Raw genomic sequence first — 15,845 nt, forward strand, 5'->3', positions numbered from 1 at the left:
GGTGAGTCCCCACCGCAATCCCTCTGCCGAGTGGTAGGACCCAGCCAGTCCCATGAGATCCTGAGTACATGGGGCCTGGACGGGGCAGTGGAGCGAACCGCTGGGCATGCCCCTCCTCACCCCACCCCACTGTGGAGTCCCCCAACCCACAACACCCCAGGCTGCTTGGCAGGTGGGGCGGGCGGCATCGCGAGCACTGTGGAAGATGCGCTTTGGCAGCTCCCTGCTGCCTGAGGCCCGCCCGGAGCCAGCCCTGCCGCTGCCTTTAATTGCTCTCACTTCCGAGGGCAGCCGGGCAGCCTCTCACCCACTCACTGGCTGTGACCAGGACGCCTAGGAAAGCGCGGGGGGGAGGGTGTCCCATCGAGAGACCCTCCCCACCTGCTCCAGTCTAGACTGCGGCATTCAGACGGGCCCCCAGCACTGCCGAGTACAGCGAGCCCCAGCCCCCTCCCTGCCAAGGCTGTGGATGCTCATGTCACTGGGCCAGAGTGGGCCAGAACCCGGAGGGGAGGGAGCACACAGGAGGCGAGGCTACAAAACAAAACATTTCTATTTGGTCCCTGGAGCCTGAGTCTGAAACCACCGGGGAAGTCGGGGCTGGCGGCTGATAAAATAGTCTCTGTCGGAAGAGCCGTATTTACAGGGTTAAAAATATTCACAGCTCAGAGAAAGAGGAAATAAAAACAGGGAGCAGGGGAGGGGATGGTGCTTCCCGGCTTTCTTGGTGCCAAAGCCCCACGAGCCCCTGGTGCGGGCAGTCGGCTGGGCAGCCGGGGTCCCAGAAGCAGTGGAGATCTGGGGGAGCTGTGGGGGAGGGCTGGGGCAGTGGGGCCACCTCATCCTGCAGCGTAGACGGCCCCTGCCCTGCCCGCAGGCAGCTGTGCTCACAGCCCCCAGATGCAGGCCCGGCCATGGCTTCCATCAGGGGCAGGAGGTCCAGGGATTGCATAGTTGTCACCAGAGGGACAGCGCCAGGCCCCAGGCCTCAAAAGGCCCCGCGGCTGAGTGCCGGCCCCCCGCCCCCGAGTGCTGCTGTCTTGTCTGGGTGGGGCTGGGGCGAAGTCGGAGTTCTGGGCCTCCCAGGGTGGTCCCTGCTCAGTCGGATGGGGTTCAGACCCCAAGGGCGGGGGATGGTCCCTGCTCAGCCGGCCCAGACCTGATCTGAGGAGGGGGCTCCTTCCTGGCTGCCTCACCCAGGGGGCTGCAGGTCCTGGAGGCGCCTTCTCACTCGGGGGTCTGAGCCTGCCCTCCGCAGGTGGCTGGGGCGGGGGGCAAGCACACAGCCCACCGGGCTACAGGCAGGTTCGAGGTATCTGCTGAGTGGCCGGAGGGCCTGGCCAGGAGGGGGTGGGGAGAAGGGTCCAGGGCAGCTGCCGTGAGGGCGGCTCCTGGGAGGTGGGGGGGTCCTGAGATTCTGGTTCAAGCGTCCTCTGTTTGCATCTCCCTCCTAAAGTGCTTGGGCAGGGGGGGTCACAGTGGCCGGGGCCCGTGCAGGCCTGCCACCTCAGGGGTGAGTGGGGGGCTGTGGGTGCCCCTGCTGGCCATCCAGTCGCTGAGGAAGGCTTGGGCTGCCTTGCGGTGTGCCAGGCGGTGGGTGATGGAGAAGCCGGCGTTGCCCTCTAGCTGGGACAGGATCACGAGGACCTGCCTGGGGGAGGGGGCTGATGAGGGTGGCCGCAAAGATGGGGTGCACATGTGCAGGGGTGAGGTGGGGCCCACCCGTGCAGGGATGAGGCAGGAAGTGGCCCACTCATGCAGGACATGGGTGCAGTGGGGCAGGGGTGAGAGGGAGGGACGCACCGGTGTAGGGGGGGCACACTGTCCTGCGTGCGCAGACTGCCCCGCGTGGATACCACGTTGAAACTGTCGGCACAGTCACACTGCACGTGCAGGTAGGCCTTGGGGTGCCGGTTCTCCACCACCACGATCAGCCCTGCCCAGCCGTGGGTCAGGTAGTAGCACGTCATGCCCTCGCGGCCCTGAGTGGACGGCACGTGGTGGTGAGTTGGAGCCCCACCCTTGGGCCCCACGATGACACCATGAGGGGGCAGTGCCGTCCCCGTGCCCTGCCCGAGGGTGCCCACCTCATGCCGCTCTCCCCGGCTTTCAGTCAGCAAGATGATGGCATCGGCCAGCGTGGTGGGCTGGGCCTCCACGGACTCTACCATGACCAGCCTAGAGCTGTACACGGCCAGCACGTGGCCTGGCGGCTCTGTGGCCCAGCGAGGGGGGCCCGCCGAGGGGCTGGAGGCTGTGGGGAGGGAGGAGGGTGAGGGGTGCCGGGTGCCAGGGGGCCCAGGCTCCCAGGCAGCCCGACCCCATTACCCTGGGCAGCGGAGGGGGGCGCTGGCGGGGCGAGGCCCCAGTGGTTGAAGGCGCAGCACACCACAGCATACTCGCCGGGCTCCAGCATCACGTCGCAGTTGACGAACTTCTTCACGGCCCGCTTGCTGTGCGCCAGCAGCCGGCCCAGGCTCAGGCGGCCTCCGCTGCCGAAGGAGGCCCGGAAGACCAGCACGCACAGGTCCAGCAGGTGGCTGTCCACGGAGTCGGCGCGCCTGTGGCCGAGATTGGGCGGGTCAGGCAGGGCAGGCTCCTGCCCTGCCCGGGAGCGCTCGGGACTCACCTGCTGCCCTCCTGGAAGAGGGCGAACTCCAGTGAGGCCCGCTCCAGCACGGTGAGGGCCGTGACGCCCACGGGCCCGCAGGCAGAGCTGGGGAAGCAGCCGGGCACCCGCACCTCCTGCCAGTCCGAGTGCACTTTGCAGATGTCCACGGAGTCAAAGTACCTGTGCAGAGAGGGCCAACGGCTTGGGATGAGCCCCCCTACCCAGGCTGGGGGGCCTGGAATGTGTCTGCAGCAGTGGACACAGCCAGGGAGTGCGGGGCCCCAGGACAACAGTGTGGAAGCCGCCCCTGGGTGACCCCTGCCGACCTGAATTCCAGCTGAGGCCCAGCTAGGGAGGGGGGAGGCGGGAGGCCAGGAGTCAGCACGGCGGTCAGGGTGCGTGCTCCTGACCCAGGCTGCTTTCTTGCTCCGCAGGGTCCCTTGCTGGGTGCAGCCCTGGAGGCCCCAGAACTGCTGGGTGGCCTGGCCACCTGAGGCCCCACCGGATGGGGACAGCATCTCATCCTCTGAGCTGTCACTGGCTCTCCTGAGCTCCCTGGCAGAGGGGCGGGGGGGGCGGGCAGCCTCCTACCTGATGAAGTCACTGTACTCCATCCAGAAGACGCCCTCGCTGCTGCCGTGTGGCATGAGCTCGCTGCGCAGGTGTCCAGGCCAGTGTGGCCATGCGTCCGACCAGCTGCCATTCCAGGAGAAGCGGCCCCACGGGTTCCGGAGGCGCAAGAGCCTGCGGGGATCCGGTGATGGTGCTGCGCCCACCCCTGGCCCGCCCCACCCGGCAGCCTCCAGAGCTACTCTACCTGGAACCCTGGACATCACGCACGTCCAGGATGGAGTAGGCGTGGCGGGGACGCAGGCCCAGGCTCTCGTAGGTTGCATCGTCCACCTTCATGTTGCCGCCCCCACAGGAGGCACCCATGAGGAACCTGCAGACAAGTCACCCCAGGCCTCACTCACTGGAGACGCTGAGGTGCCAAAGGGCCCACCCAGGAGCCCCACGTCGCGCCTCTTCCTTCCACCTGTCCCCTCACCAGGGCGGCCCTCGATCTTACCCAGCCTCCTTGGAACTCAGCATTTTGGCCCAGATGAGGTCAGTGTCCACCGGCTCCTCCCGGGGGTTGGTGGAGCTGACCTGCAGGGCCAGGCTCTCGCAGGGTGCGCCTGTGAGAGTGGCCAGGCCTTCGATGGCACGCCCTGCCTGGAGGGCGAAGTAGGAACCATGCAGCTTGGCCAGGGCCTTCTCGATGAGGGCCACCCACAGCTGCTTGCGCTGGGCCTGCAGGGCAGGGTGGGTCAGGGGCGGGATCTGGCCCCGTGGCCTACCCGCCCCCACCCGCCAAGTCCCACCTGCGAGAACAGGAGGAAGCCGGCCTCGTCACAGGGCAGCATGTCGTCCACCAGCACCGTGGTCCACGTGCCGTCCTTACAGAGCCGCACCTGGTAGGCGCCCTCGGCGCACAGGCTGCGGGTGATCATCACGCGCTCCACCAAGTCAGGCCTCTCAGCCAGGACCGCCAAGGCGCTCAGGAACCTGTGCGTGCAGGTGGGAGGTAGCAGAGCAGGCAGGGCGCGCCTCCCACGGGCCCACCTGGGCTCGATCCCCGGCACCCCATACGGCCCCCCGAGCACCCCAGTAGTGACCCCAGGCCCTTCAGCCCTGGCTCACCAGCAGTTGCCCAGGAGGCCCTGCAGGATATCAGAGGGCCGCAGGGTGTGGAACACCGACCAGGGGGCACTGTGGTCCCTGAAGACTGAGCAGTTGATTTCGTGGGGCCGCAGCCACTGCCTCACGCGTTGCTGCACGCTGTCCCCGGCCGGGAAGCCCACGGACTCGGGGCCAGGGGGAAAGCTGTCGTCCACGAAGCTCACGCCGTTCTGCAGGAGCACGTGCAGTCAGGACTGGGACGCAGAGGGTGGGCGGGAGGCCCAAGGATGGGGTGCCAGCGGGGCCCGCCCCCTGCAGCGCACTCGCTCCACTGGCCCACCTCCCGGCAGAAGGCCACGATGTCCTCCCAGAGGGCCTTGGCCTCGCCCTCGTCCGTCTGCCGCCGCTTCTCCACGTGGACGCTCTCCCGGCGCCGCAGTGGCGTGCTGCCCCGGCGCTGGCTGGCCAGCAGCTGGGGCGTGTGGCAGGCGGCGCAGTGCTTGGCCCGCGGAGTGTTGAGCAGGGTGCAGGCCGGGCAGGCCCACTGGCCTGGGCGCTCTGGCGGCGCTGCGGGGAGGGGCCGGGGGACCCTGTGGGCCGCACAGGAGCCAGGCCTGTCTGCGGCGCCGCAGTCAGGGCAGCGGGCCGGCGTGTCGCTGTGCTCCTGGAAGCCATGCAGCTTGGAGCAGCCGCACACGGCACACCTGGGGGCCGCCGTGGGGTTCTTCAGGGTGCACTTAGCGCACGACCAGGTGGTGAAGTCAGGGCTGGAGGGGCTGGCGGGCGTGTACCGCACGGAGTCACCGGCCAGGGCGATGAGGTCGCTGCTGCCGGCCTCAGCGCTGGCAGCACCGGCCGGGCTGGGCGCGGGACAGGAGCCGCAGTGGCGTGGGGCAGGGCCACCCTCGGCCGCCTCCTCCTCCAGCAGGCTCAGCCGCTTGCCCACCAGCAGCTCCACCAGGCGAGGTGCCCCGGGGCGTCCGGGGGCCTGGGGGAACGCTGGCGGAGCTGCCTCAGGCACTGGCGGCTGCAGCTGGGGAGGCACCTCCCTCCGGCTGCGAGGCACAGGGTTGTTCTGCAGGGGTGGGGAGAAGGGGCTGAAGGGCGGCCGGGAGGGGTCTGGGCCCGCGGCAGGGGGGTCGACCTCGGTGCCCTCCCCAGGGGGTGGCGTCACATGGAAACCGGCAGGGGCCACCACCTCCGGGACCACAAGGGCCTCAGGGGGGATGCGGGGCAGGGAGAGTTTCCGGGGGCCTCCGCAGGCTGAGCAGGAGCTGGCCACAGGGGTGTTGCACAGGGTACAGCGGGGGCAGGCCCAGCCGCCCCCTGGCTCTACTGCGCCCCCGTCCACCTCCTGCTCCTCCTCAAGGCATGTCCCCGCCTCCTCTGCTGTGGGCACAGGGCCCGCCTCCTCCTTGCTGCGGGCCCGTGGCTCCCCCAGGACCCCGTTGAGGACAGGCAGCAGGGCGGCTCCCGGCGGGGGCTCTGGGGCGAAGCCGCACATCTCGCAGGCCTCCTTGCCCAGGAAGTTCCGGAAGGTGCAGCGGGCGCAGGGCCATTTCTGCTCTTCCACGCTGAGCCGCAGGATGTGCTCCAGGTCGGGCTTGTGCCGTGGGGCCTCGCAGATGGAGCACTGGCGCTGGCCGGCCGGGTTGAGGAAGGTGCAGCGCCCGCAGGACCATTCCCGAGCTGCGGCCATAGGCCCCGAGTGCGTGTGGCTGTAGGCAGAGGTGTGTGTCAGCCGGAAGGAAGGAAACCTGGTGTCTGCAGGTCAAAGTCCCACCAGGGGAAAGCCCGAGAGTGACTCAAGCTAATCAACAACTTCACCAGGGCCAACACCCACAACGGGCCGGCAAGGAGCAGCAGCCCAGGCTGTAGGGTGCAGAGTGGGAGGGCACCCAGAATGGGCCATCTAGAACCCCAAGGGCACCGAGGGAGAAGCTGCACCCGACTTGAGGCAGCGCTGCCAAACCCCATGGCACTGGGCTTCTCTGCAGAGCTGCGTGGAGGCGGCTCTGGACGCAGCAGGGGACGTGGGAGCAGCTGTGATGGGCTGTGATGACACAGAGACAGGCCTGGGGTGGTCCTGCTCGAGGGATGGCTGGAGATTCCATGTCCGGCGCTGCCGGCAGCAGCCCCCCAAGCAGAACCACAGACAGGACACCGGGAGGCCCTCCCAGCCCTGAGTGGCCAGGCTCTCTCGGGACCCTCAGCGACGGCGAGGGAAGCAAACCAGCCCCTCCCAGCATCACGCACACAGTAAGGATGGGAAGGCTCAGCAGGGAGGAGACGCAGAGACATGCGGGTGTGCGGGCAGGAGGAGGCCGTGCAGAGGGGCCTGTGGCAACCACAGCCATAGGACCCAGTCGTGGCAGCTTAGAGCAGGCCAGTGCCCGCCTATGCCCACGGGAGGCAAGTCCACCAGGGGCAAACTAGACGGCGGCCCACAGACGAAGCTCAACAGCTGCGTCAAACAGACAGACAGACAGGCAGACACGTGCTGGGCAGCTGACACTCAGCTCAGGACACAGTCGGGGGCACAGCTGGAGGCACATCACCGGCACAGTTGGGGAAGGGACATCCCGGGAACACCTGTCTGTGAGGTATGGGGAGGGGTCTCCACATCATCTGAGCCCATCGCAATTGTGGCTACAGCTGAGAATCAAAGGTTAGCTGAGGCAAGAACACTGCCGCTGACGAGCAAGGCACTCACTGCAGAACCTCCTGGTGGGGCAGGAAGGAACGCGGCCTCTTTAGAAAGTGGAACAGACTGCTCCCTGAGCGGGCTGCTCCCTGGGGCCCAGCGGACTCTGAAACTGCCTCAGTCAGAACCAGAACAGGCTGGGAGGCCGCATCCAGGGCTGGGAAGGGTTCCCCAAGCCCACTGTGAGGACACAGCCCTGTCCTTAGGAGGACCCCGGTTTGCAGGGCTGCGGGGGGCAGGGGGGTGGGCAGCCTTCACCTCGGAGTTTGCCTGTGGCTGGACCCTGCCTCCCCTAGCACACAAGGGACCCCAAAACACAGGGATCCCAAAATGCATGGGACCTCAAAAGCACACAAGGACACCCAAGCACCCACAGGGACAGGAACCCCAGTAGTACACACAGGGGCAGGGACCTCCAAACACACACAGAGGCCCCCGAACACATGAGCAGGGTCCTGTGGTGAGGGGTTCTGTCCCAGTCTCTCTGGGAAGGGGCTGCAATGGGTCAGCCACAGGCCTGCCAGGGACAGAAGGGAGATGTGGCTGAGAGGTGCAGGGCAGGGGCTCCTTGCCCCTCTCCAGGCTCTCCTCCTGGGGTAGCCGTGCCCAGACCTGGCATCCCAGCCAGCCAGGAGCAGCGAGAGGGTGTGGAGAAACCCACAAGTCCTGGGGAAAGTGGATGCTGCTGAGCCAAAGGTTCCCAGGCAGCTCTGGAGCAGGAAGTGTCCCCAGGATGGCCTCAGCCAGGTGCTGAGGGGCCGCCCATCCCTGGGGCAGCTCACAGGGGTGCTCTCCCTTCCCCAGAGAGGCCAAGGCCAAGGGCTGCACACTGGGGAGTCCCACCAGCGCCCCCGCCTGTAGGCCCCGGGGAGCCGTGGGCTGGCTGTCCGCCAAGCACGTGCATGCCGAGCGTCGAGCTGGGTGGGTGTGGGCTCAGGCCTCAAGCAGGCCCGGACCCTCCTTCTTACCTTCGGGCCCGGGGGCGCAGGGGCGGGTGCTGCCGGGCCAGCAGGGCGCCAGCCCACACGGGGGCCCCGGGGCCACTCCTACAACAGCTGGCCGCTGCCGGGGCCCTCGGGTAGGGCGGCCCTGCAGGGAAGCCATGTTCAGACTCGGTCTCCGCGGCCAGCGAGGACGCAGAGCTCCCCATGGCCCCGTGACATCCGGCCAGCGGCAGGCGAGGAGCACGCAGGGGCCCGACGGGAACGGCTGCCAGGCTGGTAAGGGGACAGGACAATGACGACGACGACAAGGGACACGAACAGAGAGAGAAGAAACGCATGATTCACGGGTCCCTGCAGGTGCCAGGGCGTGGGCCAGCCAGCGCCCCTCGTCCACTCCTGGAAGCCCATCTGCACCCACCCATGCCAAGGGCCCGGGCCACGTGAGTGGCAGCCATGCTCAGGGGACGAGGACGGCTGGGCCTCAGCAGGAGGTTCCGGTCACAGTCTAGCCTGGAGTGTGGTCATGGGTCTGAGTCTCCCCTCGAGCCCTGCAACCAGCCAGCTCAGCCCCACAGTAGCGCCTGTGTCCAGAGGCCCACCTGGGGTCCCCCCACCTTGACACACAGCAGTGCAGACCCTATATCTGAACACCAGCCTTCCCAGGGGGGCACACGGGGAGAGAGGGACAGAGGGTACCTCCCCTCCTGCAGGAAAGGTGTGCAGGCAGGTGTGGACAGGTGATAGCGGAAGGCAGGGACAAAGGGCACCTCTCTCCCCGTAGGAAAAGGTGCAGTAGGCGGGACAGAGGGTATCTCTCCCCACTTCAGGAAAGGTTTGAGCAGGTGAGTCAGACCAGGAAACAAGACAAACAGGTGGACACAGCACCTGTCCACAGGGGCCCCAGTGCCCTGGGACGTAGGAGAAGCCCATACTGGAGATGCAGACACATCTCATCTGGAGCCAAAGCAATCGATGGCCAGCACCTCATATGGGGCATGGGGGGAACACAGCCCACACCCCAACCACCGACCTCCATCGCTTGTGCGGGAAGCTCTGGTGCTGCACTCTGGCTGTTGTATCTGGGGTCAAATGTGGCTCGAGCAGGGTACCCCCAGACCCCAGGGGAAGGTCTCCCGGGGTGCACGTGCTCTGGCACCCTAGGTGCCACAGACTGTGCGTGGCTTGGATGCAGCTTGCAGAGAGGACAGCAGGGTCAGCTTCAGCCTCTGACAGCAGAAGGGATGCCTTGTCGTGTGACCCCACCCCAACATCCCTGTCTGCGGGCACGGAGAGTTCAGAGGGGGCAGGAGCACTGGGACCGGGCCCGGAGCAGGCCGGGGAAGCAGGCGGCGAAGCAGAGGCCAGGAGGGAGCACAGAGGCCACCACGCGGGCCAGGAGGCAGGCAGGTACCTGAGGGCCAAGAAGCCCATCCTCCCCATGCCCGTGGGGGACACTGACACCCCCACGTGCTCACAAGGCGCCCAGTCCTGGGACCTTCACGACATCCTGGGGCGAGGGAATCATGGGGATGGTGTGAGCACACAACAGCACTGGGGACTAGAGTGTCACTGGGCTCACTTTCAGTTCCCGGGACATGCACACCGGAAGGATGAGCAGGAGACAGGCACTTGCCTGTGACCAGCTGCCAAGGGGCAGCAGATGTAGCCCCCAGAGCTCTGCCCACAGCCGAAGTCAACACCAGTGGCCCCTGAGACGCGCACCAGAGCTCAGCCCATGGATGGGGTCAGCGTCACCGGGGCTCCTCTGCTGCCCTCCCAGAGTGAGTGCCCGACCTCCTTGCTGCCCCAGCAGGCGGCCGACCCTCCAGCTCCTGAAAGTCTCGGACACGAGGCCTCTCCAGACCCGGGAATGCAAGTCCAGCGCCCTCGAAGCTCTCAGTGGGTGCTGCGGGCGACTGGCTCTAGGATCCCCACTGCTCCCTCCGGGCCTGAAGCTCTGTCCAGCAGTTCTGTCCCTCCCGGCCTGAAGCTCCGTCCAGCCGGCACAGGAGGGAAGCAGCTGCAAAGTCCCACAGGCCCTTCCGCAGGCCCAGCACGGTCCACTGCGAGCTCCCGTGCCCCCTTCCCGGGTCACTTCTGAGCGCTGGGCCCCAGGCCTGAGCCCTTCCCCTGCACACCGCACCCCTCAGGCTGCGCGCGGGTGGCAAGAGGGGGCGGCACCGTGAGCAGGGGCTGCCGGTGGGCGCCTCGCTGGAGCTACCCCATCCCTAAGTGCCCGCAGTGCCGGCCCCCAGCCGCCGCGCGCCCAGGGGCCGCGCCGAGGTCGGACGCGGGCGGCCTGCGGGGCGCGGCCGGGACCCTGGCGGCGGCGCGGGGCGGTGGGGCCTGGGGGGGGCCGGGTCGGGCCGTCGACCTTGTCCCGGCCCGGGCGGCGCCGGCCCCGGCGGGCTCACGGAGGGGCAGAGCACAGGGCCGGCCCTGGTGGGCTGCGGGACACGGCTCCGGACCACGCACAGCCCGGCGCGGTGGGCCCCAAGGACAGGCCGCCCCCGGCGCCCCGCACCCCCGCGTCCCGGGCCGCGGCCCCTCGGTGCCCGTGGCCCCAGCGCCGGCGTCGGCGTCGGCCCGCAGCGCCCCCGCAGGCCCCTCCCGGGGGGCCCGGCCGCGGGACTCACCACCAGCCCCGGGCCCGCTCGCCGCCGCCGGCCGGTCCACAACTTCTGCCGCGGAGGCGGCGCGGCCCGGCCGGCTCCCGCGCTGCGTCCGGAGCCGCCGAGCGCCGCCCGCCCGGCCGGCCCGCCTACGCCGCCTCCGTAGCGTAGCGCCCGGCCGGGGCCCGCGGCTACGGCGCGCCCGGGGCGCACGCGGCGCTGTGAATCGCGCCCGGACTACGGCTCCCACAGGCCCACGCGCCCGGGCGGAAACAGGGCGGTGCCGCGCGGGGCAGGCCGGGAACCGTAGTCTCGGCGGGGCCACCCTGCGCCCGCTCCTCCGCGGAGCGCCCCGCCCACTCGCGGCCGAGCCCGGCAGCCCCAGACTACAACTCCCAGGACGCCCTGCGCGGGGAAGGGGCGGGGCCTCGCCCCCAGCTCCGTGTGCGCGGGCATCAGGCGCCCGTGGCGTGGTGGGGGGGCTTAGGGGTGGTGGTCTTGTGCTTTCCCTGCTGTGCGCCTGCTCCACAGCCTCGTGGGTCAGAGCGTCAGGCTCCGTGCCCCGACACCACGGGTCACCAGCCGGGTGACCGAGTCCGAGGATGGCCAGCTTGGCCTCGCGCCCCTGCGGTCCCATCGCCTCCCGTGGGCGGGTCCTGGTGACAAGCAAGGCCCCTGGCTAGGGCCCCGGGGTTGGAGAGCTGTTTTCAGGTTGGGGAGGCAAGAAGGCCGCGGTGCAGGGCCCGCGGGGACAGAGCTCCCGCAGGACACTCGGGTCCCCGGAAGTCCCGGCCTTGAGCCAAGGGCAGACTCGGGGGCGGCGGTGGACTGCAGCTGCACCTTGCGCGGGCGGGGAGCCGGAGCTCGCGGCCGAGGCAGCCTTGCAGGCTGGGCGCCGCTCCCGGGCCTCGTCTGCCGCGTGTACCACTTGTGAGCCTGCAGGCAACCCCTGGCAGAACAGCCGGCCGGGGCAGGAAGCCCAGCTGCTCCTGCAGAGCTGGATAAACGAGCTGCGCGCCAGCAAGCGGAAAAGCTGGTCCCCAGAGGGACTTTTGTTGGAGGATAGGACCGAGCATGCTGGGGACACGCTGAGGGCCAGCGCCCTGAGAGCCGCACCCGCAGCCTCGGTCCTGAGGCTCAGGTGGAACTGGAAGTCACTGTGAAGCAGATGAGTTGGGTTTTGCTTGTTTTCTCTGGGCTGCGTACTTGCTCTGTGCCAGTGGATGCGGGGCCTGCAGTGCACAGCCTCACGCACACTGAGCTCTCCCAGATGAGAGGCTGTGGGTCACAGCAGACCGTCGCCCTTGGTCACTGCAGCGAGCAGCACTGTTGCCTGACTGAGGAGGGCTAAGGCACTCCGGTCGGCCCCGAGACCAGCAGGCAGAAGGGGCAGGGGCTTTGTGGGGGCGATGTCCTGGTTCAGGGGTGTAACTGTCCCCCCAGGTCAAGAGGGAAGCCAGTGAGGGGCTAGGCGCAGGCTTGGAGGCCAGAGGCCTGGGCTGGAGCCACAATACCCCATGGTCCCTGAGCACTGCCAGGTGGGGTCCAGAAACTACCTAGTGAATCGGCGTCTTGGCTGCTTCCTCTGACTGCCCGCAAAGCACCACTGGGCAGCCCTGGCTGCTGACCCAGCAGAGAACAGCGTGGGCAGCAGCGCCCCCTACTGGCATGGCTCCATCCTTCAGCTGTGCCCAGCAGTCCTTAGTCTGCAGCCAGAGCCATACTGGACGTTCTCTGGGAGGATGGCCAGGGCCGTGACCCCCGCCCCCCCAGCCCTCAGCCACTGCCTGACTGAGTCCAGGCTTGTCAGGGCGTCTTCCACACCTGTCTGGCGGGACAGGAGGGCCTGTGGATCTGGAAAAGAAACCAGCTCTACCTTGCTGAGGTGAGGGTGAGGCCCCCCTCCCACTGACAGCTCCTCCTGAGTCAGGGGCCCTGTGGGCATGGCTGGGCAGCCCTGGCACTGGCCACTACCCAGGCTGGCAGCCGGGGAGCGGGGGCTCCCTTGGGTGCTCCAGTAGTAGCCATGGTTTGAGGCCCTCATCCTGGGATATACCCCACAAGGATTTGGCACCACAGGCGGGCTGTGTAATCTTGTGAATTTGACAAAAGGTGGTGCTGGGCTATTCCTGGGGCGTGGGGGCGTCTGGGCATGAACTAGGCCTTGGACATTTCCAGGTTTCCCCCTCAGCCCGAGAGGGGCAGTGGTCTGTGCTCAGGCCCTCCTGCAGGGCGGTTGGGAGGCAGGGCCCTGGCCCCCAGAGACACCCCCACTCCCTCGGCCTGCAGCCTCTGGGGCTGCGCTTGAGCACGGAACCTCTTTCACCCCTGACTCGTCCCATGTTTGCCTTAGGCCACACCCCAGGGGCTGGGCAGCGAGGACCTCCACTCCAAACGCTGCAGGGGAGACCAGATGGGCCTCCACGAGGAGTGCCATGACCTCTCTGGCCCCCACCGACCATGGCCTTTCTCGGGGATCTCAGCCTATCATGAGTGCGTGTGCCTTTCTGGCGAGTCAGAGCCTCGCCAAGGACCGAGCAGAGCTGGTATGGCAGAGTGGCTGTGCCCAGAAAGCAGACTGAAGTGTTCACGGAGGGTACGTACATATATATATTTCATGTGTATACACAGTTTTCTCTCAGAAGTATTAAAAAATTGATCAACCTTCAATCTATAAAAAATACCTACTCTACATGATAAAAAATCTCTCCTCCAAGTTTACACTGATTTACACCCAAAGCTTTCCCCAAAATGTACAATTATGAGGCCACATCATATCTCTGTGGGTGGGCGGGCTGGGGAGGCTGAGGGAGGCAGGCGCCCACACACGCGCACTCACACGCGCGCACACACACACACACACACACACCCTCATACATGCTGTGGGTGCTCAGCCCAGGGTAGGCTCAGTGGTCCATGGGGCGGGGTTGGGGGGGCTGCCGCTCCTGGGGCAGGTGAGGCCGCGGTTCCTGAGCAGAAGCTGCCCAGACCATGTTCTTCCAGGGGACTGCACTCTTGAGTCATCCCAGGAACCTGCGCTTCCAGTTCTGGACCTGCTTGAGAGGACAGCTGAGAACACACAGGACTGGAAGTCACCTGACACGGGGATGCCCACACCAGGACCTGCAGGGCTGGGTCCTGGGCACAGAGTGCCGAGGGTCACTGCAGCAAAGGTTCATGGGGGAAGCGCTTGGAGCGTGCCCCGCACTCACAGGCCTGGTGGGGCGGCGGCAAGAGCAGCACGGGAGCCGGAGCAGTGTGGGGCTGCGGGGCGCCCAGTCAGTCCAGTGCTCCAGGCCTCACCTGCCCATTCTCCCTGGCTCCCCAGGAGCAGGTGAGGCTGGGTGTGAGCAGCAGCCCCAGCAGGGAGCAGCAGAAGCTCGCCAGGGGTTCACCCAGCCTGAAAACCAAGCACCGCCCAATCTGCACAGGTGAGGGGCGACTGGGGCTCCTGCCTCTACTTGACCTCCAGGATGGAGGGGTTGGTCTCCATGATGGCCACAATGATCCTGTCGATGTAGTCCTGCAGACGCAGGTTGATCTCCTCCTGTTTCTGAATCGCTTCCATGAGCTGCGGAGGGGCAAGGGTTAGCGTGGGGGGAAAGGCTGCAGTGGGCGAGGCAGGGGGGAGGGGCTCACCTCATCTCGGGACACGGAGCTGATCTCTGCCGCCAGGGACTCGGAGAAGGACGTGCTGAAGAGGTTCTTTGCTCCCTGGATGCTCAGGGTGATGATCTGCCCGTTCAGCTCATCGTTCTGCTCCTTCAGGTTCCGGTTGTCCTGGGGACGCGACAGTCAGTGCTGGGGTGCGCCCTGTGGGCAGAGGGGCCCCAGGGGGCCTCCCCACGGGCCGCTGGGCACACCTGCTTAAGTCTGCGGACCTCCTGCTCCAGCTCGCTCTCCCGGGTACGGCTGTTGTAGTGCTGCAGCCCCGAGCTGCCGCTCCGGCCGCGGCGCTGCTCCGCCTCCAGCTTGAACAGCTGCAGGTGCTCCAGCTGCTTGCGCAGGTCCTCGATCAGCTGCGGGCAGTGCATGGTGAGCATGACGCCCAGGGCAGGGCACACGTGTGTGGGAGGTGAGGGTGCCCCCTGGCTGGCAAAGCAGACATGAGGGCACTGAGGGGCGCTGGGCAGCAGCAGCGGCCAAGCTCACCTCCTGGGTGGCCTCCTTGTCCCTCTGGAACTGGTGTCTCTCCTGACTCAGCCGGTCCCCCAGTCTCCTCTTGTTCTCTTGCTCTTCACTGAGCCTCAGTGACAGCTCCTCAATCTCATCCAGCAGCTTCTGCTTCTCCTGTGCAGAGACCAGCACCTCGCTGACAGCTGCCCGATGCTGCCCCCACCCCTCTCATGCCCCTTCCCGTCCCCACTGCCCACAGGGAGCTGCACCGTGGCCTTGGGCTGGGGCTGTGAAGTGCAACCTCGGGCAGAACTCTTGGGGCACACAGCATTTCGTGGGCCACAGGGAGTTTCTGAGAGGGCAGGGCAGGTCCCAAGGCTCTAGAGACCCGCAGATGTCAGAGTTCTAGGCCATAGGTGGTGGGAGGGAGGATGGGGGCTGGCACACAGGAGCCCCCCGCCTGGCCGCATGCAGGATGAGGAGTAAAGGTGGCCCTACAGGACACTATCCTTAGACTCAGACCACAACTCAATCTGGGACCTGGTGGGCGGTATCGGCCACACTGTCTCCCCTCCTTCACACAGCCTGATCTGCAGGGCTGAGTTCGTCCCTCGTGGAGCAGCCACGCCGACCCACCGCCACGCGGCTGGTGCTGAGACCAGAGCCTGCCCCGCCCCCCGGCCTACCTCCCCCAGCCGCTGGATGCTGGCCTTCAGACAGGGTGTGCAGGACCTCAGCTCGCTGTTCTCCTCGTCCAGCTGCTGCAGCCTGGGACACAGAGCACAACTGGGACCTTCCTGGGGAACAGTGCCCTGGCCCGTCTGCCCCACCCAGTGCTGGGCCAGCAGGCACCCCACACCAGCATGGACCGGCAGGCCCACCACCGAGGAAGTGTCCAGCTGCAGACATGGGCAGTCTGCAGACCTGACCCTCAGCTCCACCCAGTGGTGCTCAGCACAGCCCCTGACTCCAAACCCGACTCAGTGCAGCTGTCCCACTAACGTGGCCCTCACCCCCTCAGACGGTGCCAGCCCCACCCGGACAGTCTGTTGAGGATCAGCCCTCTGGGTCTCTCCTGATGGCATGAGCTGGGACGGGGGAAGGTTCCCAGAGCGATGGGGTCTCTCATCACTGGATCAGGGTGACCTGCACCCTACGGCTCCTCAGGGTCACCCTGGGCAGCATCACCTGGCCCA

The 15,845-nt window shown here is 67.2% G+C and overlaps 2 protein-coding genes across 6 annotated transcripts in view; both read right to left on the reverse strand.

Annotated features, from left to right (window-relative positions):
• Positions 1-535: 535 nt before the first annotated feature.
• CAPN15 (calpain 15) lies at positions 536-10,729 on the reverse strand. 4 transcript variants are annotated; one of them, XM_055135957.1, is made up of 13 exons: positions 10,558-10,727; positions 7,946-8,194; positions 4,614-5,991; positions 4,295-4,503; positions 3,976-4,159; positions 3,681-3,904; positions 3,429-3,554; positions 3,203-3,355; positions 2,630-2,791; positions 2,329-2,561; positions 2,088-2,254; positions 1,804-1,982; positions 536-1,651 (listed from the first exon to the last, which is right to left on the reverse strand). In XM_055135957.1, the coding sequence occupies exons 2-13, from the start codon at positions 8,125-8,127 to the stop codon at positions 1,474-1,476; spliced, it is 3,375 nt and encodes a 1,124-aa protein (XP_054991932.1). In that variant the 5' UTR covers positions 8,128-8,194; positions 10,558-10,727; the 3' UTR covers positions 536-1,473. The 4 variants fall into 4 exon arrangements, with proteins under 4 accessions (XP_054991932.1, XP_054991934.1, XP_054991935.1 ...); XM_055135958.1 differs by having other exon boundaries at positions 1,505-1,647; positions 10,558-10,729; XM_055135959.1 differs by lacking the exon at positions 7,946-8,194.
• A 2,396-nt stretch (positions 10,730-13,125) lies between these two features.
• The window catches only part of RAB11FIP3 (RAB11 family interacting protein 3), a 44,368-nt gene continuing 41,648 nt past the window's right edge, over positions 13,126-15,845 (reverse strand). For both annotated transcript variants that reach the window (XM_055134760.1, XM_004604219.2), the window contains 5 exons: positions 15,336-15,417; positions 14,686-14,823; positions 14,397-14,552; positions 14,173-14,313; positions 13,126-14,104 (listed from right to left, as the gene is read on the reverse strand). In XM_055134760.1, the coding sequence (XP_054990735.1) occupies positions 13,991-14,104; positions 14,173-14,313; positions 14,397-14,552; positions 14,686-14,823; positions 15,336-15,417 (631 nt within the window). In that variant the 3' untranslated portion in view covers positions 13,126-13,990. The remainder of the gene's footprint in view (positions 14,105-14,172; positions 14,314-14,396; positions 14,553-14,685; positions 14,824-15,335; positions 15,418-15,845) is intronic.

This window comes from Sorex araneus, chromosome 4 (genome assembly GCF_027595985.1).
Source record: "Sorex araneus isolate mSorAra2 chromosome 4, mSorAra2.pri, whole genome shotgun sequence".
NCBI lineage: Eukaryota > Metazoa > Chordata > Mammalia > Eulipotyphla > Soricidae > Sorex > Sorex araneus.

What these genes read in the sequence shown, in the direction of transcription:
- CAPN15 (XM_055135957.1), bottom strand. Translation starts at nt 8,127, where the DNA reads ATGGGGAGCTCTGCGTCCTCGCTGGCCGCGGAGACCGAGTCTGAACAT. An exon ending in TCGTGGCCTTCTGCCGGGAG is followed by an intron (nt 4,504 to 4,613) that starts GTGGGCCAGTGG and finishes GTGCTCCTGCAG; the next exon opens with AACGGCGTGAGCTTCGTGGA. An exon ending in GCCGGGGAGAGCGGCATGAG is followed by an intron (nt 1,983 to 2,087) that starts GTGGGCACCCTC and finishes CCGTCCACTCAG; the next exon opens with GGCCGCGAGGGCATGACGTG.